General features: G+C 37.0%; 1 protein-coding gene across 13 annotated transcripts in view; it reads left to right on the top strand.

The window, feature by feature from the left end:
* NEK7 (NIMA related kinase 7) overlaps positions 1-22,298 on the top strand; it is a 98,802-nt gene extending 76,504 nt beyond the window's left edge. For 2 of the 13 annotated variants that reach the window (XR_010318777.1, XR_010318775.1), the window contains 2 exons: positions 7,426-7,548; positions 19,792-19,901. Coding sequence is in view for 5 of the 13 variants with exons in the window: in XM_010590188.3 (XP_010588490.1) it covers positions 19,792-19,902 (111 nt within the window). In the remaining 8 variants the exon portion in view is untranslated. The other 11 variants (XM_010590188.3, XM_023548235.2, XM_064273437.1 and 8 more) reach the window with 9 other exon arrangements.
* The last annotated feature ends 1,727 nt before the right edge of the window (positions 22,299-24,025 follow it).

Raw genomic sequence — 24,025 nt, 5'->3', positions numbered from 1 at the left:
TTGGGTCTGGAATATAAATATGGCATTTCACAAAACCAACTTCAGAACCGTAGGCCTGGAAATACAGTAGGGTGTGAACAATAATGCAGAATGATAGCAAGAATGTCAGGGGCCGTTCTTTGTTGTGTCATTCATGCTGTCTTCTTTTTTCCATGAAACACATGAATATTTCACATATCTGCATCCTCATCCCCTATTCTTCTTGACTAATTTTCAGACTGTCTGAATTTGCATTTCACATGGTAGCTGATTAGGAGATGCCGAGTGCAGCAGTGAAGCCTCAGCAGGCGGTTACCATGGTGACCTTCAGCAGGATTTTAATGATGATACCACTAGTGGTTCGTTGAAGTCGGCCTGCCTGCAGGGCTACTTCGCTGCAGCTAAGTGTGAAGTTGGATATGTGGATTTGCAGCCAAGGGGCAAATATCAAAGTCTGGCCCAGATAGAAGGTCTTAGAGCTGGAAAAGGAAAATAGATTCCACTTTTTACTTCACTGTATACAGTTCCCAATTTCGAAAAGAGATATAAAGCAAAACATGTTATATTTTGTACTTTCCAAAGAAGACAGTACGATTCCGCATATGGTAGAACTCTGTCGTTGTGCCCTAATATAACAGGAGGCTATAATATCTAGGTAAACATGGAAAATAATTCTTACTAAAAAAATGAAATATAAAAAATATGCTGACTCTACAATAATGTTACTTTCATCTGTTCAGTTATGTAGAATAGTTCTCAGAACAAGAGCTTTGAAATGCAGATGTGCTAATAAATATTTTCTTTCCTTAACTGGGGACTCAATTTGTTTGTAAAATTAGTATGCAGAATTTATGGTAGCAAAAAAAAAAAAAAAAGATTTAGTACTGCCATACTTTACATCTTCAATGTTCCTTTATATACTTTAAATATATATTTAAATATTTCTTTAGATCGTTTAAAAATCCAAACTGTCATTTAATTTATTAGCATGGCAAGTGATCAGAATCAATAAAAAGTGAAGTACAGATAAAGTTTTTAAATAGCGAACTTTTAAGTAAGAGACCAGTCCAGGTGCTGATTTTATAGCTAAAACTTTAACAAATGCTGTAGCTGTTGATGAATAAAAATTTTAAACAAATTAATTTCCTACCAAAAATGTATTTGGAAGCTTACCAAGCTGACTTAGCTACTGCTAAGTCTTTAGGGCTACTGGTCAAAGAGGTTTTGAAGGGAACATTTCATGAGAATAATAGCCAATGCCTGCCAACCAGCCTCAGTTGATAGGAATCCTAACAAACCCTACAAGATTTCTAAGTAGACATAGTTATTTCATCAAGAAAAACTCAGTTTAGGATTTAGGATGTTTCTTGTGTTCTTAAATATAGATACAGTTAAGCATTAAGAACTAAAAATGAAAAATAGTATTCTTTGAGAAAATAAGCCTGTCTGTCACATTTTTCTTTTTGAGTTGTGCTATTATTATTGTGTGCAGGTGATTAGGTTTCTAGATAAGTGATTATGGTTCTAGATTGAAATACCGTTGCACACACGGATGACATTTAAAAAAAAAAGGCAAAAACCAAACCCGTTGCCATCAAGTCAATTCCAGTTCATAGCAAGCCTATAGGACAGGGTAGAACTGCCTCATGGAGTTTCCAAGGAATGGCTGGTGGATTTGAACTGCTGATCTGTCGTTGGTTATCAGCCAAACTCTTAACCACTGCGCCACCAGGGCTCCACAGATGATATTAGGAAATGTATATTTTGTGACCTACTAAAATATTTTTGTTTGTGACAGTAATGGGGGGTATTCAGTATTTTTCCTTTTCTAATAATGATCTCGGAAAACCTGGTGGTGTAGTGGTTAAGAGCTATGTCTGCTAACCAAAAGGTTAGTAGTTTGAATCCACCAGGCGCTCCTTGGAAACTCTATGGGGCAGTTCTACTCTGTCCTATAGGGTTGCTATGAGTCGGAATTGACTCGACGGCAATGGGTTTGGTTTTGGCTTTTAATATTGATCTCCTCCATGGATCAGTGGAGAATTACTATGCTTTAAAAAAAAATAATAAAAATTTTTTATTTTTAAGCATAGTTTAATTACTGTACTTAAAATTTGGATCAAAAAGAGGTATTTTCCCTTAGATATCTCTTAAACTGTGTTTGATATTGTTCGTGATTGTGAAATTTAACAACAGTGAAGCAAACATTATTGAACATTTACTATATAAAGGAATTATGTTTCAAAAGGTACCTGGTACTCTGGCCCTGGTTTATCTCCCAAGACTAACCGATCACATTCCACTCTCTTCTTTCCCTGTCTCCACCAATGCGTGTTCTACTAGAAGTTTCCACAACTTTCATGTCTTTGTAGATTCCATTTCCTCCTCATTCTCTTCCTTTAAAACAGCTTGGACATCATCTCCTGCTTAAAGTTTTCTCTGAATCCCCTTTCTTCTTTCCAGATGCCTCTCCCTTGGCAGTCTCATTGTGTTGTAATTACTTCTTTACTCCTATGGCTCCCTCTCCAGACTGTCAAGCTTCTACTCCTAAAGATCAGTAACTCTGCTTTTTACCTGTGTGTCTTCAGGGCCTGGCACATTAAAAAGCGTTTGGTAGTTGTTTGATTGATGGGTGATTGATTAACTGAGGAGAGTGAGGGAGTGAAGAATGAGATTAAAGGAATAAATGAAATAAAGAACGGGAGAGCTGATAAGTGACAATTGAATGCATAAGAGAAACTCTTCCAAAGAACTCAAAAGGCAGAAAATTACTCAAAAGGCAGGACAGAAGATGTGATGGCTTTCTTTTATTGATATTACCTCCTATATGATTTTTTGTCCTTCTTTATAAGCAAGCAACTTCATTTCTGAAATGTCTGAAGTAGATTTTTCCCCTCTTGGTTTCAGTATTTACTTTCTTTAGAGGTACTGATCATCACAATTATACATTTTCACTAAATTATCTCATGAGACTCTAAGTTAAAAAAAAAAGGTGACTAGTTATATCAATAATTCTCTAGAAAATTATAAAATGTGACTCTACTGAGTTAGTTCTTTTAAACGAATATATTTTATTAAAACCTGAGCATTAACATAATCCAGAATATAGACTTTATCTCTTTAGATATTTTTTATTCTTAAAAATTACTGGTTTAAATAGAGAAGATGCACGAAAAGTTGAATAGAATTGTGCCTCAGTGGTTGCTTTTAACAAATTTCTTTTAGGTTTGAGCAAATAGGTTTGGGAGAAAGTTCTGAAAAGTTGAGTTCAGGGTTTACAGATAAAAGTGAAGGAAATGGAAGTAAGAATGGAGAATAAAGATGATCTTGATTTCAGAAGATAAAGTAAGGAGAAATTAAATTGAAGACTTAAAAACAACACTTTGACACAATAGCAGACAGATGGAAACAATCTAAGTGTCCATTGACGGATGAATGGATAAACAAATTGTGGTACATAAATACTAAATGGAATGCTACGCAACAATAAAGAATAACTATGAGCCTTAAACATGGATGAATCTGGGGGACATTTTGCTGAGTGAGATAAGTCAAACAGAAAAGGAAAATATTGCATGATACCACTATTATAAAAAGTCAAGGACAGGTATACACACAGAAAGCAGTGATCTTTGATGATTACAAGGAATAGGAGGGAGAATCACTTACTAGATTGTAGACACACGTTAATTCTGGTGATGGGAAAGGTAATACACAATATGGAAGAAGTCAGCACAACCTAACCAGGGTAAATGAAGACAGTAAGCGGTACACAAGGACAATTACGGTAAATGCTGTAACGTATACAACGCTGCAACAACAGTAATAACAAGCAAAAAATATGCGAGTGGTTACATAGGTAGATATGTATGCCTATAAGGGTGTGGGAAGGCATGTAAGAGTACATGCACGTGCATATATAGGTGTATTTGTGGGCATATGTGTATATATGTTTGTACATCCTATATATATATATATTCATATATACAATAAAGCACATAGAGGACATAGGCATACCCAAACACCTCATGGGATTGATTTACTGGATTTTAAGGCTCAGGGCCATAGTCTCGTGGGACAACTAGGTCAATTGACATAACTTCAGTCATAAAGATAATGTTCTACATCCTATTTGGTGAGTAGCATCTGGGGTCTTAAGAGCTTGCAAGTGGCCATCTAAGATACAACCAACTATTGGTCTTTTCCGGTCTGGAGCAAAGGAGAATGAAGGAAACCGAAAACTCAGGAAGAAATTATTCCATAGTACTAATGGCCCAAGGGAACCACGGCCTCTTGTAGCCTGAGATCAGAAGAACTAGATGGTGCCCATCTAACACCACTGACTATTATAACCTGGAACACAATACAAGGTCCTGGTTAGAGTGGGAAAGAAATGTAGAACAGAACTCAAAATTCATAAAAAAGACCAGACTTACTGGACTGATAAAGACTAGAGGAGCCACAAGGCTATTGCCCTAAAATACCCTTTTAAGCTGGAACTGAAGCCACTCCAGAGAACACCTTTCAGCCAAAGAGTAGATTGGCCTAAAAAATAAACAGTGACACCCATGAGGAATGTGCTCCTTTAAACAATCAACTGTATGAGACCAGGTGGTCAATATTTACACAAAAGCAAAGATGAGAAAGTAGGGAAGGGTGGGGAAACTGGATGAATGGAAACAGGGTAGGCAAGGTGGGAATGATGAAAGTACTAACACATTACAGGAATTGTAACCAGTGTCTCCCAACAATTTGTGTATGAATTGTTGAATAGGAATCTAATTTGCTGTGTAAACTTTAACCTAAAACACAATAAAGTGTTAAAAAACAAAACAAAACAATGAGTGAAAAAAGAAACGTAAGCATTTAAAAACATTAAGGGGTGTTTCAAACCTTTTTGATGAAGTAGGCTGTATTAGTGTAGCAGTGTTTGTTGATCTGAACTGATTGCTATGGCACATGTTTAGTAGTAGTTTAAATTTATTGTAAATAGGAAAGATTTTTGTAGGACACAGTATTTGTAATTATCTTCTAATTACATTTTTGAAAATTTACTAGTTTAATAAGTCATTAGTCCTTTTTATATATGAAGAAACCAAAATATAATTTTGGAGTTAGAATTGTTAACCCAGTGATCTTTTTTCACATTATTTAATGTCTTCTGCTCTACATTAAATATGTCTATTTTGTGGCTTTATATCTTCAGCTCACCTATCAAAAAGTATTTATTTTTATTAGAAATCAATTAATGAGATAACTTATCAAGTATAAAATCATCCTTTAAAATATCAACACAGTCACATCCAGTCAAAGACATAAAGGAAAATGAATGAAATCTCATAAACTTTCACCTCACGTGATCCTGTAGGACAGAGTAGAACTGCTCCATAGGGTTTCCAAGGAGCAGCTAGTGGATTTGAACCCCCGACGCCTTGTTTAGCAGCCAAGCTCTTAACCACTGTGCCACCAAAGCTCTTCATAAATGGTAATAACCCTTTTTTCCATTAACCTTCCTTCCATTATTTTTGTCTTCCTTTCTTAGTTGTATAATGCCCCCACTTTGTTGTTGTTGTTTAAGTTAGAGAAATGGAAGGCAGGGAAGGAGAATTTTTTCCTTCCTTCTGGCTTTTCCAAGAATTATTCAGGGGTGCAGCCCGACAAAGTCTTCCCGGGAGCTTCATCCAAATGCGTGCATACTTCCAGCATCATTTTCATTGTTCTTGAGACAAGAAAAGTCTTGAATTTTCTAGAATACTTAAAATCTAACATAAAGGTTAAAAAGAACAGTACATTTTCAGTGTTTAATTGTATATGAATAGCAAAATAATACATTTTTAATTGAACTGAACTGATTTCACATATTTATAGGCTATTATAGAGTATAAATGGAAACCCTGGTAGCATAGCTGCTAACCAAGAAGTCGGCAGTTTGAATCTACCAGGTGCTCCTTGGAAACCGTATGGGGCAGTTCTACTCTGTCCTATAGGGTCACTATGAGTCAGAATTGACTTGACGGCAGCGGGTTTGGTTTTTATAGTGTATAATATATCTGCATGGCTTTGAATAAAATTGGGATAATGCATTTTTTTCAACTTTTTAGAATCACCATTTTCTTTAATCCATATAACAGCTTTCCTATTAAAGGAAGAAGAACCATGCATTATTTCCCCTCTTACATTTGAGCAAATAAAGACCAGATAGTGTTAAGCAAATATAAGACTGCAGGGTGCCTCTGGCTCACCAGCATCCTACATCACAGCTGCAGCATGATACAACCTGTAGTCAACGCTTAGGTGTCTTTTGAGTGAGCATTTCATGATTTCTATCCTTAGACTTATCAATTCATCATTTTTTCTTGCCTCTTCTTACCCTTAGCCCACCATGTTTTTCTGAAATCTCTTTCCCCAAAGGGCAGAGGCAAGATCAGGCAATTGCTCAGAGCACTCTGCTGGCTTGTGATAACTCAGGGGCCATGTGACATTGAAAGGAAAGAATGAGGAAACAGTTTGCTAAAGGGTAGAAATTACTTTTACATATAGAGTCTGTAAAAACTACTACACATGTTTCAGAGAAGATACCAGATACGCTGACTTAAAATATACTAAACAAGAAATGTTATAGTTTATCATAATTTCGTTAGTACTTTATTTTCCAAAGGGTCACCATTAAGGAAAGGGAAATACTAAATGAAAACTTAAAAAATACAGCTGATTTTTTTAACCGAACACTTGTTAATAATTTTTGCTTATTTTTAAATTCAGAATATGTGGAAAGAAGATTTTTAAGAAAGTTGACGCCGTAACAAAAAACATGACCTTCATTTTGGGATCATAAAAAGGCTTTTTTTATCTAAACAAGAGAAAAACAAGATGAAAGTGCCAGGTGGAGGTTTTTTTTGCATGTTTTTGAAGTTTAAACAACTTTTTTATTTGTTCGAACAGTGTCTATTTTATAGCTAGATTAGCAAATTTAATCAAAGTATATAAATTCTGTGAAGTTGTAACTGGAAATTAACCAATATTATTAAAATTGGTGCTGGAAGAGTCTTGCTAATACATTGTCCCAAGAATATTTAAGTGAGAGGCACTACATCATATGATATAAATAATGATTGGAGATAAATCTATTTGTATACATATTTCTTCAGTCACTATAACTATGTAGTCAAATGCTGAGAAAGAACATTTTAATGTAAAATATAGAAAGATATGTGTAATACTATTAAATATAATATGTAAGTATACCATTATTCATATCAACTTTGCATCATGTATAATTACAGACTGTTAATAACATATGGTGTTCCTTCTTCAAAGTGGTTTTAGGAAGGGTGATATCCTCACCATTTATAGCATCTATTGACCACTTTACTAAATGTTGCCTTATGAGATTATATCTCTAAGTTTTGAACTTTCTGTTTTTGTTTTAAAAATATATTTAAGCAGCCCTTTGTTCACCTGCGCTTCTGAAGTGGCATTGAGGACTTGTTCCTAGAAGACATGAATCCGAAACAGTGCCCTGTATTTCAGATAGCCTGTGGGAACCTGTAAAACCATATTAACTTTTTTGTAAGTCTTCCGTAGCTTTCAAAAGACACTGAATGGTCTTCAGTTGTGAAATATAGATGGTACATGTGTAAGATTACTTTTTTTCCCCTTCTTCTCTGTCCCCAAGTCAGTCACTAGTGACACTTTGGTGTACAAGTTGGATACGCCTAATCATTTTGTATAAATATCTAAAGCTCCGAAATATAGTGTAGTTTAATGTATTAGACCCACTTTGGGGTACTAAAATGTGTCCTTGGGTAGATGGAAATTGGGTATATCTGGGAGGCTGATGTAACATAATTGGTCTCAGAGGGATTAAGATGGAGGCGAAAAAGAAACAGTACCAATAGCACCAGTCTTTATTATTCTGTGGAGAATTGTGTTAGTGACCTAAAGCTATAAATGCACAAAGAGCTCTATCGTTATTACCTGTACGTGACTGAACTTGATACGTAATTGGGTTATCGCCCTGACAACAATGACTGTTAATACTCCCTTTTAATATTTCTGGTATCAACCTACTTGCTGTGGTATCTTTTTCTAAATATATAGATCAAAATATGTTAGTATTTTCTCCATGGTATTGAAAACAAACATTCATTAATTTCTGTATGATTTTAGGATTCCATAATCCTTTAGAAATATGTTATAGAGAATCCATTTCATTTTTACTCTATATGCTTTTTCCCATTTAAGTGTTTCTGTGTTGCTTTCTAAATTTCTCTTAAATGTCTAAATTAAGGTTTTTTTTTTTCTTTGATTTGTGGAAAGGTTTTTACATATTGAGACCTTTATTTTTACCTTCTTTTTTTTTTACCATGTTGTATAAAACTATTTGCTAAAAGCAGTAACTGACTGCCATCGAGTCAATTCCGACTTACAGAGACCCCATGGGGTTTCCAAGCCTGTAAATCTCTACAGAAGCAGACTGTGACATTTTCTCCTGCAGAGCCACTGTGGTTTTGAACCACTGACCTTTTGGTTAGCAGTCGATTGCTGTAACCACTGTGCTGCTAACCAAACCGAAACCCAACCCACTGCCATCGAGTTGATTCCGACTCATAGAGACCCCACGGGGCAGAGTAGAGCTGCTCCATAGAGTTTCCAGGGAGCGCCTGGTGGGTTTGCACTGTCGACCTCTTTGTTAGCTGTCGCACTTAACCACTACGCCACCAGGGTTTCCTACAGTGCTAGTTGGGCCCCTTAAAAGCAATAAAGTGCACATTTTTTACAAATGTATGAAGTAATGCAAATTGAGTATTTTTTTGAGATGATGTAAACCATGAAATGCTTTTATATTTTTATTTTTTTTAATACAATGTCCATTGATTTTGTATAGAATTGGCTCTGTAATTTAAATAAAAAAAAGGGAAAGCTAATTACCTTAATTTGAATATAAATTTTTTTTAAATGAGTGCCTAATGATATTACTAGAAATTGAGGTCTGACCTACAGGAATATACATATATAATATTCTTAATGTTATTATAAATAGGAACATATTTTTTCATTGAGCATGGTTAATAACCTGGTACTTAGAAGCATCACAAAGTCTTAGATGAATACTGAAGAGTTTTAAAGAAATTTCCTTTTTCCAGAGGTCTACAGGAACTTTTTGAAAAACACAGGACTACCACTGAGGAAGATTTCAAAGATAATTATTTCATTTTGATTATTTAGTATCTGGCTGGTTAAAAACCTTGGAGGCTTTTTTTTTTTTTTTTTCCTTTTGATTCATCGAGTCATTACATAATTTTGTAATCTGTTATTAAAGAAATTGTCTCATGTTAAGACTCAAGTGTATCTTATTTGTTTGGAGGGAGCTACTGTTACTTTAATGAATGAGTCTGATAGAAATAGCATTAAATTGTTACTGTAGTCAGTAATTTTAAAATTTTTGTCATTACTTCAGTGTGTCTCTCATGGAACCAACACGATGGCACATAACAACAGCAAAATCTCCTGTGGAGAAAGTAGGCCTGTATCTCATCTTGAGTTTTGCAGAGCCCTAGAGAACATGTTTTAGGTTGTTATTTGATCAGTGTGGGCCCATGAAATGCATTAATTTTTAGAAACCAGAAGAACTGGTTGTTAGAACTAACATTCTTTTAAAAATCAAACAGCCTAACAACTCTCCTTGTCTATCTGGATGGTCACCCTACTTTTGTGCAGAGGTGGCTATGAGAGAATCAGCAGAGAAAGTTAAAATTTTCCTTGGACAGTGTAACACAGCAGTCAGAAAGAAGCCTGGGCTCTGCAGCTACTCTGCTTCGGTTCACATCCGGGCTCTACCCTTACTGCCTTATGACCTTGGGAAAGTCACTTGTCTGTAAAATGTATGTGATAAGAGTGCCTGCCCCATGGAGTTGTTAAGAAGAATGAATAAATTAAATCATGTAAAAATGCATGGAATGGTGCCTGATTCATAGTAAAACCCATTGTCGTCTAGTCAGTTCCAACTCATGGCGACCCTACAGGTCAGGGACTGCCCCATAGAGTTTCCAAGGAGCGCCTGGTGGATTTGAACTGCCAACCTTTTGGTTAGCAGCTGTAGTACTTAACCACTGTGCCACCAGGGTTTCCGATTCATAGTAAGGACTCAGGAAATACTACCTTTTAGAAAAGAGTTTTCTGTCTGTTCTGGCACTGGAAATAGCCTTTACTTGAAGCCCCAGAGTTGCCTGAAAATGTTCAGAAGACTTACTTCCATTTGTCCACAGAGTCTTAGAAGAACTAACTAATGCTTCTATGGAGCATCTAAGTAACATGGCCTCCAAGTGTGTCCACCAACTGCAAAATATGCACGCCAGGGTAACCAATAAGTACTTACCTTGAATATGTACTTACTTAACACCATAACAGTTGGAGAATATTGGGAAAAAAGCAAGCATTTTTCTCTTCCTCTAATTAATGAATTAAAAATCCTTTCTACTATCTCTAAATGCTATTCCTGGTTTATAATATGTAGGTGATTATCATCTTGTTACGACAGAGGTGCAAATAATCACCCTAAAACATGATACTGTCATCTAAAAGTGATACTGTACTGTCTTATACAGAAAAGAAAGGATGAAATGTGACCTTGTTGAAATAAATTATTACCTAGTCTGATAGGCCACTATTTCTTTCTATTCTGTAAGGATCCCTATGAATTTACATTTTTCCAACCAAATTATTAAAGTTAAAGGTATAAAACTTAAACCTCGGCTGTTCCTAACATAAAAGTCAGCTATTTATTATGATTTTTTTTTTTCTCCCACTGATAGGTCTATTTAGATGTATTTTTAGAACAACTAATATATATATATATATATATATATATATATATATATATATATATATATATATATATATATAAAGGAAAAATACACTAAAGAATTCAGGCCTGTATAAATTCCTTTCGTGTAATTTTCAATCCAGCCCTTTTTAAAAAGCATCTGAGATGATTTACACCAAAGGCATAACGTACAGGTTATTAAAATAGAAGTGCATATTTAAAACCAAAGATACAAGGGGGTGCATGTAAACATATCTACCCTAACGGCCAACGGAGTCGCTGTGGTTGAACTTCTCATTTGGTTCTTGCTTCCTTTCTGTTTTAGCACAAAGGGAACAAAGGGAAACGTAGTAAGCAAATGCTTCCTGTCTTTAAGGAGGAAACATACCTGTTCTTCAGGGAATAAACGGTCCCCCACCCACTAAATTCAGAAAGAAATATCTCACATGAGAATCTGTGAGTAAGGTACCAGGCAGTATCTTCAACAGCAATTTTATAGCAAATATCTAAATGTTGTTGGATAAAAGCCAAAAGCAAACATTAAGACACCTTTTGGAAAGGCGATTTAGGAGTGGGATAAACTAATGTGCTTCAAGGATGCTGCCTTCTGTTGATCTAACTTGATTAAAGGGTAGAATTTAAATTATCCACAAGAAGTAAAGATGAATTTCTGTCCCTCACAGGGTGTTCCCTAAATTTTGCTTCTCTTAGTAAGAGTTTGAAAGGAGCCACGTGGCAAACAGTTCAAGGTCATATACTCTTTGACAAAGACCTGAAATGATTGAATTCTGTTGTGCTGGTTTGCCTAAAAAGAGATAACAGCAGGTCAGATTGAAACTGTCAATAAAAGTTGAGGCATCTCACCACTGTTTTTACCAGATAGACCAACGCCTGAGTGGAATAAAGTACCCAGAAATGTTACTCTCTACATGTCTTATAACCACCTTATAACTGGTAATTCCTGTTAATACCTAGTAACTTATATCTCCTGATTGGAATTCAAATAATACCTTAAACCAAGTAACATCCTGTTACAGTGGTAATGATTTGAAATTCAACCATTTAGTAAGTGTTACTGAATAATTATCATGCATGCACAGCTGTATTAGGCATCATGAGGAATTCAAACCAGAAGGCCAAGTAGGTAAAAGTTAGCGAGCCCTCAAAAATGGCACAGTGGAAATCAGATGACCTGTGTTCCAATTTAGGCTCCACCATCATTTTTTAAAAATGGTTATTAGTTTCTTCATCTGTAAAATGAGATTGTTATGGAAGATCATAATGCTTTAAACATAAATACAAAAAATAAAAGGATATGGAAGATTTTATTAACTGATACTTAAGCATGGAATATTTTTATAATCTAGAATGATCCCTCCCCCACGTGTCTGTCAGTTTGTCGTACTGTGGGGGCTTGTGTGTTGCTGTGATGCTGGAAGCTATGCCACTGGTATTCAGATACCAGCAGGGTCACCCATGGAAGACAGCTTTCAGCTGAGCTTGCAGACTAAGACAGACTAGGAAAAAGGACCCGGCAGTCTACTTCTGAAAAGCATTAGCCAGTGAAAACCTTATGAATAGCAGCGGAACATTGTCTGATATAGTGCTGGAAGATGAGACCCCAGGTTGGAAGGCACTCAAAAGATGACTGGGGAAGAGCTGCATCCTCAAAGTAGAGTTGACCTTAGCGACAAGGATGGTGTAAAGTGTTTGGGACCTTCATTTGCTGATGTGGCATGACTCAAAATGAGAAGAAACACCTGCAAACATCCATTAATAACCGGAACCTGGAATGTACAGAGTATGAATCTAGGAAAATTGGAAATCATCAACAATGAAATGGAATGCATAAACATCAATATCCTAGGCATTAGTGAGCTGAAATGGACTGGTATTGGCCATTTTGAATCGGACAATCATAGTCTACTATGCTGGGAATGACAACTCGAAGAGGAATGGTGTTGCATTCATCGTCAAAAAGAACATTTCGAGATCTATCCTGAAGTACAACGCTGTCAGTGACAGGATAATATCCATACACCTAGAAGGAAGACCAGTTAATACAACTATTATTCAAATTTATACACCAACCACTAGGGCCAAAGATGAAGAAATAGAAGATTTTTATCAGCTGCTGCAGTCTGAAATTGATTAAATATGCAATCAAGATGCATTGATAATTACTGGCGATTGGAATGGGAAAGTTGGAAACAAAGAAGAAGGATCAATAGTTGGAAAATATGGCCTTGGTGATAGAAACAATGCCGGAGATCGAATAATAGAATTTTGCAAGCCCAATGACTTCCTCATTGCAAATACCTTCTTTCTCCAACATAAACGGCGACTATACACATGGACCTCACCAGATGGAACACACAGAAATCAAATTGACTACATCTGTGGAAAGAGACGATGGAAAAGCTCAATATCATCAGTCAGAACAAGGCCAGGGGCCAACTGTGGAACAGACCATCATTGCTCATATGCAAGTTCAAGCTAAAACTGAAGAAAATCAGAGCAAGTCCACAAGAGCCAAAATATGACCTTGAGTATATCCCACCTGAATTTAGAGACCATCTGAAGAATAGATTTGACACAATGAGCACTAGTGACCGAAGACCAGAGGAGTTGTAGAATGACATGAAGGACATCATCCATGAAGAAAGCAAGAGGTCACTGAAAAGACAGGAAAGAAAGAAAAGACCAAGATGGATGTCAGAGGAGACTCTGAAACTTGCTCTTGAGCATTGAGCAGCTAAAGCAAAAGGAAGAATTGATGAAGTAGAAGAACTGAACAGAAGATTTCAAAGGGCCTCTTGAGAAGACAAAGTAAAGTATTATACTGACATGTGCAAAGAGCTGGAGATGGAAAACCGAAAGGGAAGAACATACTCGGTGTTTCTCAAGCTGAGAGAACTGACGAAAAAATTCAAGTCTCGAGTTGCAGTAGTGAAGGATTCCATGGGGAAAATATTAAACGACGCAGGAAGCATCAAAAGAAGATGGAAGGAATACACAGAGTCATTATACCAAAAAGAATTAGTTGATACTCAACCATTTCAAGAGGTGGCATATGATCAGGAACCGATGGTACTGAAGGAAGAAGTCCAAGCTGCTCTGAAGGCATTGGCGGAAAACAAGGCTCCAGGAACTGATGGAATATCAACTGAGATGTTTCAACAAACAGATGCAGCGCTGGAGGTGCTTACTCGTCTATGCCAAGAAATGTGGAAGAGAGCTTCCTGGCCAACTGACTGGAAGAGATCCATATTTATGCCTATTCCCAAGAAAGGTGATCCAACTGAATGTGGAAATTATAGAACAATATCATTAGTACCACACTCAAGCAAAATTCTGCTGAAGATCATTCAAAAACAGCTGCAGCAGTATACGACAGGGAACTGCCAGAAATTCAGGCTGGTTTCAGAAGAGGACGTGGAACCGGGGATACCATTGCTGATGTCAGATGGATCCTGGCTGAAAGCGGAGAATACCAGAAGGATGTTTACCTGTGTTTTATTGACTGTGCAAAGGCATTCGACTGTGTGGATCATAACAAACTATGGATAACACTGTGAAGGATGGGAATTCCAGAACACTTAACTGTGCTTATGAGGAACCTTTACATAGATCAAGAGGCAGTTGTTCGGACAGAACAAGGGGATACTGATTGGTTTAAAGTCAGGAAAGGTGTGCGTCAGGGTTGTATTCTTTCACCATACCTATTTAATCTGTATTCTGAGCAAATAATCCGAGAAGCTGGACTATATGAAGAAGAACAGGGTATCAGGATTGGAGGAAGACTCATTAACAACCTGTGTTATGCAGTTGACACAACCTTGCTTGCTGAAAGTGAAGAGGACTTGAAGCACTTACTAATGAAGATCAAAGACCACAGCCTTCAGTATGGATTACACCTCAACATAAAGAAAACAAAAATCCTCACAACTGGACCAATGGGCAACATCATGATAAAATGGAGAAAAGATTGAAGTTGTCAAGGATTTCATTTTACTTGGTTCCACAATCAACAGCCATGGAAGCAGCAGTCAAGAAATCAAAAGATGCATTGCAACGGGTAAATCTGCTGCAAAGGACCTCTTTAAAATGTTGAAGAGCAAAGATGTCACCCTGAAGACTAAGGTGCACCTGACCGAAGCCATGGTATTTTCAGTCACATCATATGCGTGTGAAAGCTGGATAGTGAATAAGGGAGACCAAAGTAGAGTTGTCTTCTTTGAATTGTGGTGTTGGTGAAGAATATTGAATATACCATGGACTGTCAAAAGAACGAACAAATCTGTCTTAGAAGAAGTACAACCAGAATGCTCCTTAGAAGCAAGGATGGCGAGACTGCGTCTTACATACTTTGGACATGTTGTCAGGAAGGATGAGTCCCTGGAGAAGGACATCATGCTTGGCAGAGTACAGGGTCAGCGGAAAAGAGGAAGACCCCCAACGATGAGGATCGACACAGTGGCTGCAACAATGAGCTCAAGCATAACAGCGATTGTAAGAATGGTGCAGGACCAGGCAGTGTTTCATTCTGTTGTGCACAGGGTCACTATGAGTCGGAACCGACTCGATGGCAGCTAACAACAACAGAATGATCCCTGCCCTTAAGCAAAACTAATTAACACATGAGTAAAAGAGCCTTTAAAAAAAAAAAAAAAAGAAACCCAGTGCAGTTGAGTCGATTGGGACTCATAGCAACTGTATAGGACAGAGTAGAACTGCCCCATAGAGGTTCCAAGGAGCGCCTGGCGGATTTAAGCTGCCGACCCATTGGTTAGCAGCCGTAGCACTGAACCACTACACCACCAGGGTATAAGTTCAGTACTGATAAACAGCTTTTCACTTGAGCTATGTCGTTTATCTTCATAATCTAAATATGAGTAAAACATAAAAATTATTTGGCATATATAATTCATTTAGCTGTGTGTGGATCCAGAATTGAACCCCAAGTTCAGGAATTTGTATTTCTACCCAAATCTCAGTGTTATCTCAGATGTAATACTTTTAAAACTGAAAGCTTCCGTTTTGCTTTCTTGAGGCTACTCCTCCATCTGTGTTACCCACTTCTGTTAATGGTAACATTTCCCTTTCAGATTCCCATGTGAAAACTTCTAAGGAACAGTATTTTTCACTTGGAGTCTTAGAGGAACTTGAATGCTCTGTTGGTGTTGCTCTCTTTTTGCTCCATCCTAGACTGTACCAAGAAGATATGTACTGAAGCACAGCTCTAATGATCTTGCCCTCCCTGCTTAAATACTGATTTCTTACTGCCTATCTGAAGAGATTCTAAGCTCCTGAAGACTTTCTTTTATTTGGTTTCAGCTTATCATTTCACCCCTTTGCTCCCCAATCATTCAGACGTACTTGCTGTTGCCTTCACATTTCTCGTGCTCTCTTTGGCCCAGCACCTTTGTTCATCCTGTTACCTCTGCTTGGGATACTCTCCATCCCTTTATATATTAAAATTCTGTTCGTGCTTCAGACTCAGCTCAAATGCCGCCTGCACAAAACCTTCCCTTTCACCCTAAGCCCAAAGTTACACATTCATTCTTTCAATCACTCAGCAATCCAGTGAGCACTTATCGTCCACCATTGTTCACACTCCACCTCTTGCGGTTCAGTAGGACAACGTAGACATGAAAGGAAGTGCAGTAGGCCAAGTATAAAGTAATAAGTTCAGTGTGGGAATAGGATATTCAAGAAAGGCATTGGAGAAGAGCTGTGCAGTGAGAAGAATAGGTAACAATTAGACAGGCAAGAGAGTAAGGATGGAAGGAGGCATTATAAACAGAGGAGCAGCATAAACGAAGATGTGGGGGTATAATAAAGCTAGGTAAGCACAGAACTGCAAGTGCTTCATTTAGTTAGAGTGTAGGGTGCTGCTGGAGGGTGGGAGTGGAGAGGAGGACTTGGGGCCTCATGGTAAATATGAGGCTGCAAAGGTAAGCAGGAGCCAGAGATTTAGAAACCCATGATGTCATGCTAAGGGCCTTAGACTTTAATAAAAAGTCATTGAAATACTTAAATTTGAAGTGTAGTCAACTTGGTGCTTAGGCAGTGCCAGAGAAGTTGGAAGAAAACTGGAGCCAAAGTGATCAGTTGGAAGCCTATTCCAAGAGTGTAGCAGTGGAGGTTGTATGGCAAGAGCAAATGCAAGATTTATTAGCAGTTTGGAAACAATAGGACTTGGTCAACGATTGTCAGGCATGTGGAGAGAAGTGTGGTAAAGGATGTGGTACAAAGCTCAGATTTCTGACTTGAGAATTGGAGGTGCTGTCCAAGATTAGGAAGAACTGGTTTAGAGAGAAAAAATAGTAAAAATATGAGTTTTAAACATGTTTAAATTGAGGTATTGGTGGGCCTTCTGGGTAGACATCCTCAGAAGGCAGTTGGAGATATGTGAATGGAGCCTGCAGAGAGGTCTGGACTAAAGATACATGTTTGTGTTCTTCACAATGTTGGTGGGGCTGTTGAACCCATGGAAGTAAATGAGATTGCTTAGGATAAGAAGGTAGAGTGACAAGAAAAAGAATTAAGGAAAGGAAAGAATTTTGAGGCATACCAACACTTGAAGGGTTGGCAGAGGAAGGTGATGAACCTAAAAGGAAACTAAGGAAAAGTTGGAGAAGAACCAACAGGGTATAGTGCCATGAAAACCAAGGAGGGAGACTGCCAAGAAGGGTCGATCAGCAGTGTCAGCTACTGCAAAAAGGTCAAGTAAGAAATTGACAGAAAAGAGTTGGTTATATTTAGCAAGTAGGATGTACTGCTGATCTTTGCCAAAGTACTTTCAGTGAAGTACTCTTTGGAGGGAGATGAAAGACTGATTGCAGTGGGCTTAAGTGAGTAGATTGAGGAACTAGATATAGTAAGTATAGCTTTTTTCATCCTCAAGAAAGTTGCCTGCTGTTAGTTGCCGTTGAGTTGGCACCGACTCATACAGACTGGATGTACAACAAAACAAATTGTTACTCAGCGCTGTGCCATCTTCATAATCATTAGTATGTTTGAGTCTATTGTGGCTGTTGTGTCGTCCGTCACATTGAGGGTTTCCCTCATTTGTGCTGACCTTCTATTTTACTAAACATAACGCCCTTTTCAGTTTGGCTCTAAAGCAAATTAGATAAGGCAGTAGTTAAGAAGAGTTCTATACATTTTTGGTTTGTTTGTTTTTAATATGGGAGAAACTTAACTATATTTAAAGACTATAGTGAAGGAATCAGCAAATGAGGGAGAGATTGAAAATACAGAAAAGGAATAACAGATGCATCATTCACTTGTTACGCATTCATTGAGAGCCAACAATGTCCCAGACACTGGATGTAAAAAGATTCAGATTGCAGTCATAGAATTGAGAGTAGAAAAAGAAAAAATATTCTTCTGATGCTAGAAGAATGAAAATGAGAAAGCTCAGATATAGGTAAGTTTGAAAGAGTTGGGGCAGGATATTGACGAAGCATAAGGCAAATAGTCGTGATTTTTCTTCAGGAAGTAGGGTCAACGTCATGGATGGAAGTTGGGGAGGACAGTGCCCATAGAGTAGTGGAGGTTTCAACTAGCCGTTGTGGGAAATGGAGCTCCTGAGATACAACGTTTGATTTGCAGAACAGCTTTTAAGGTCCAACTGCAGTTGGTAACCATGAATCTGGTGATGCCAGACTACATGGTCTCCAGTAGTCTTTAACATCCTGGTTATAAGAGCAAAGAAAAAAACATTTTCAGGGTACTGGGTTTGGTTTTTTTTTTATAGTAAAAAAACAAGGGACAAATTATTAATGGCTGGCAAATATGTAGTCATAGCCACAGGGTTGCCCTGTGATTTCAAGGCTGGAAATGAATGACATAAATCCAGAGGAGACAGTTGACTGTGAAGAAAGTTATTGGAAATAGTCTCAGTCAAATCAAAGAACAAACACACTGGAGGAAAGGAGTGAGGGACCTGGAAGGACAGGAGGCTGTGCTTACATCTCTTACGTGACACTGGGCATGATAAGGAACAGACTGTGCCCTTTGGGGACAGAGTCTAAAAGTGGAATGAAGGTGAAGATTAAGGCCAATCAAGAAGCTTTGGTTCTTTTGCGGTATTGGAGGGAACATCCAAATGGATGTTGAAGTGACCCAGGATTGATGATTGCAGTACTTGAGGTGGAGAGAAGACCATCAGCTAGATGTCCTCAGTGAATGAGGTGGAACAACTCAGAGTGAAATTGAGAATGAAATCCCGTATTCTTCTCAGCAGTGGTTCTAGAACCAGATAGGATAGATATTTTCTTAATTTACTGAAATGAGCTTTTCTCCTGTGGTTTAAGTAAACCATAGCTCTCGTCTATAAAGTGAAGACGTTAATACTACCTCACACAGCTGAGGATTAGAATAACATTTATAACTTGCTTAGTTTGTGATTTATTATTCTTAGTTTAGAGAGGAGTATTTTTCTCTAATATGAGACATTTCATGTATATATAAAATGGTTTATGATAAGTGTATATGATAGCAGTCTACCCTAATTGCCCCATGTAAATTTAGATATATGGTAATTAACGAAAATTTCAACCTACAATCAAAGCTAATGTAATAAGTTTTAGGTCAAATAAAGGTATGTATATCTGCAGTCACTTGGAGCCTTACAGTTAAAAGCCCATTGTCGTTAGTGACTCATATCTTCTGATTGAATGTCTGTGAAAAATACTGGAGTCCATTTGAAAGCCTTTAAAAGCCTCTGACAGTGAATAAATACTTTTTGCTTGACATTAACACTTTCCAATGGCTATACTTCTTGGAAGTTTTAACCACTTGTAAAATCATTTGTAGCAGTTTTACGTATTTCTAGTCAACTGAATACTTAGGCAGAAAATATACTTCCCTAGTAAATCTATAGCTATTCAGAATTTCTTCTTACTTTTTTGTCTTGTTTTAATAACTAACTGAAGTGGTTTTCTTAAGCCCGTGATGTCATTTCCCTTCCTCTGCAGCTACGACAGCTAGTTAATATGTGCATCAACCCGGATCCCGAGAAGCGACCAGACATCACCTACGTTTACGACATAGCCAAGAGAATGCATGCGTGCACTGCAAGCAGCTAAACGTGTGGAAGATCATGAAGAACATAACCAAAATAATTTAAAGTATTTTTGTGCAAGTCATACCTCCCCATTTTTGTCTGGGTGTTAAGATTAATATTTCAGAGCTAATGCGCTTTGAATCCTTAACCAGTTTTCTTATAAGCTTCATTTTGTACCAATGTAAGTCACCTTCTTGCAAACCCCAAATGACCTTAGAATAATCAGACCGCGTGTTAGGGGAGTAAATGAAAACGTGATGGTTTTTAATGGCTAACGGTTTTTAGAATTACTTGGACTTTTCTGCTGATCAAATTGTGTTCAGGCAGACTCTTGGTCCAGAGACGGAAAGTCCAGGTTGGCACGCGTCCGAATGGATTCACAACCTGAGCAGAAGAATCTGACCTGTGATTTGTTTGCTTTTCTGTCATTTGTGGACATGTGAGATGAACACAAGTGTGAACTTTTGTGATTATTTTATTTTTAAACGTTTGAAGTATGTGTTTTAGTTCTTAGCATTGTAGTTTTCAAGTATAACTCTTAAGATACACGTAGATAAACTATTTGAGCTTAAAATTTAAAATTTTTAGCTTACACATTCAAAATGCAACCATTAAATGTGAAAAGGTTTGGGGTCAAAAATGTGAGTCAGACACTGAAGAATTGTTTTGTTTTGTTTTAATATCTTTGATACTGTCTTTGCAGTAAATGGTATAAATGAATCCATTTAAAAAGTGGTTAAGGATTTGTTTGGCTGCTGTGGTTGTAATTTTTAAAGTTGCACATTGCCCGAGGCTTTTTGTGTGCATGTGTGTTTTTATTATTGTTTGTACATTTGAAAAATATTCTTTTGAGTTATCTCATAGTAGTATAATTGAGTTTCTTTATAAATTTAAATGCATTTAAGTTCATAATTGTATGCTGTAGTGTAAACATATGTTTTTATTCATAGATTTTATTGAAGTTCTGATTGGTTCCCTTAAGAACTTTTTTTATACTCTTCAAGTTGCTTTTCTTATTTATATCATGTGTACGTTTTACCCATTAATATTTCAGATTTTCCTGAGAACACAATACCATTTTAAAAGATATTAGGTATACCAGTACTTTTCCTGAATTGAAAAGACTTTTTAACTTTTTAAAATTTGGGCCACCCTGTCTGTGTGTGTTTTGTCTTGTCAGAGAGGAAGAAAGGGTGTCTGCTGCGCTGTACCCGTGAATGTGGATACAGTTTCAATTCGTTTGACAAAGTTATGATATTAGAATATGTTTTAAAAAATGAAAACTGGCCACTGCTGTAGCCAGAATTTTTATGGGATTAACATTTCTGTTGAGAAGCTGTTACACTAAGTACTGTATTTCTGCATGAAGATAACAAAGATGGTTACGCCTTATTTAGTTTAAGGAAATGGACAGAGTTTCATAAACGCTGTCGTGGAGATGTGCTATCCCTGACCGTCTTCATGTGAGTGGTGACCAGTTCCTCACAGAATCGTCAAGCCAAAGGCCCGAGTGGCAGCCACCGTTAAAGGACGCCGTGCCACCGTACAACCTTGGGATTGATTATCCCAGCAACGTGGAAACCTCATCTTCAGAGAATGCCTACCCTTAGCTGAGATCACTGCTGATTTTGTTTTTTAAAAAAGTATTTTTCTTACAGTCATCTGAATACCTTCAAGTCAGCTGTAAACTTGAAAAATGTATAAATGACAAAAAAAGTGTAAACTCATCTTTTTTTTTTCTAACTTTAATCAGTTATGGATGATTTCTGAAGGGTAATTTTATCTTAGGATAGGCAAACCCGGTTGGTCCTGTATTTGATGGCTGAGCGCATAGTTTTCCCAGACTCTGATGACTTACAATCTGTACATTGAACATCCACATACTTATCTCCAGAAGTATGAGTAGAATTGTTTTTGTTGACCATTGGTGTCAAGTTCATTTGGATTAGGATGAAGTGTCCTCTAGTTTAACGAGATACTCTCCTTTTTCTTGCAGTCTTTAGGAATACATGGATCAAAAATTCATTAGTTTAACCACTCACAGTGACTTCTAAGCTTTTTAGTGAATCTGTCTGCTAGAAGGAAATAGCTGGGAAGAATTCAATGATCGAGGAAACCCCTTACTGTCTACATGTGGGAATATTTTGTTTTGGACTTTTTAACATAAGTGTTCATGTATTTTTTTTCCGAAGAAACCACTGTGTAAGAACCAAGTTTTAATTTTGAGTGGGATCATTTCAGAGAATTATGAAGATGATGAGAAGCTGTAATTTTTTAATCACTGATAAAATAATCTATGTTTCTGTTTATAAATAAACGTTGTCTTAATTAAGTTAGACATTTGAATTGATTTTACAATCAGTGAAATGAAAGGTACATCTGATTCTAAACCTTATCTTGACTTTGGTACCAGTTACCCATAGAAAACTGTGGGATGACTTTGTTCTGTGTGCGGAGGTTTAGGAATGGTGGATGAAGTGTGTCCCTATATAAATAAAGTGCTCAACAGTGTGCAATGATTGTAAATTTAGTAAGCTATTACAGCCATTTCATGAATACTTTACCACTCTGCTAGTATCTATTACAAAACACCTTTCTTGTATCCATATACGCCAGGTGTTGCTGTTAACATTTACCATATTTATTTTAACCAAAATGTTATTCACATTAAACGTTTATTCTTTAAAATGAATGTATTATGTTTATAACCCACAAATGCATAACTACCCTATGCCTCATATTTCAGTAGTACTGTAATGTGGACTTCTTTGTGAAATACTTTTATTTTGTTATGCTTTAAATACACATACTAAGAAGATTCTGTTACTAGCCTTGAAAATTGTACAATATCCTAATATAAATAAAAACAAAAATAAAAAAATAAGTACAGTAAGATTTCTATCTGTGACTTTTTCCAAAAATCTGCCATTGTTTGTTTCACTTAACACTTAACCTATAAAAACAGTGCTTAGTCGATTCCATACCTGCCATTTTGGAGAAGCCTCCGAATTGCTATGATGTAGAACAGGTTTCAGCAGAGCTTCCAGACTAAGATGGACGACAAAGATAAGACTTGGCGATCAACTTCCGAAAATCAGCCAATGAAATCCTGTGGATGACATTGGTCAGGTCCGTAACAGATCACAGGGATGGCACAGGACAGGACAGCATTTTGTTCCATTCTGCATGGGGTTACCATGAGTTGGAGGTGACTTGAGGACAGCTAACGACCACAAGAAGACTTGAAATAGTCAGATGTGATAATGGAACTCTGATAGATCCTAAGCAGATGTAGCTTATAAAATGTGCATTGAACTAAGGCACATCTCCACATGCTCCTGTCCTATCAGTACATCATTTTCTGTCTGGTAAGAAAAGTTTCCTAAAAGGTAAAAAAAAAAAAGATTCGCCTTCCTACTTTGAAACTTCAGAGTCTAAAATTTAGGCAATAGAGCCAATTTCCTGTCACTTTCAAGTGCTGTTGAACAATGTTACAGATAGTTTATATCTTAAATGTACTTTTTTAAATGTACACTGTTTTTTAAAGCAGTTTTAGATTTACAGAAAAATTTTGCAGACAGTACAGAGAGTTCCCATATGTCCCCTCTCTCCCCTACACACTGTTTATCCTATTATTAGTATCTTACATTCATGTGGTAACATTTGGTATAATTGATAAACTAACATGGATGCATTATTATTGTCATAGTTCATATTAGGTTCGCTCTGTGTTGTACGGTCCCATAGGTTTTGACAAATGTATGATGTCATGTGTCTACCATTACAGTCTCATACAGAATCATTTCACTGCCCTAAAAATTCCCTGTGTTGAGTATTCCCTTCACATAAGTGACAATTGCTGCTCTGCCTGGGGACATTGAGGCTAAAAGATCTTAGTGGAGTAGGGTGAGTGGGTGTGCCCTACGCATCAGGAACACCTTCCAACTAGACTCTAAGAACGGTTGATTTTATAACACATGACTTATATTAACAAACGTTTAGACTGTGTGTGGACATGTGTGTGTTTGTAAAGTAATGGTAAATTTTAGCCGCAGAAAATGGGACTAGTTACAAATTTTATTTCAAAAGTACATTTGTTAATTAGAAAAGTCTGTACCAGGCATATATGCTTAAATGTGTTGATG

This window comes from Loxodonta africana, chromosome 20 (assembly GCF_030014295.1).
Source record: "Loxodonta africana isolate mLoxAfr1 chromosome 20, mLoxAfr1.hap2, whole genome shotgun sequence".
Classification (NCBI taxonomy): domain Eukaryota; kingdom Metazoa; phylum Chordata; class Mammalia; order Proboscidea; family Elephantidae; genus Loxodonta; species Loxodonta africana.
The sequence above is the reverse complement of the archived record's forward strand: the minus strand, read 5'-3'. Positions and strand labels throughout refer to the sequence as shown.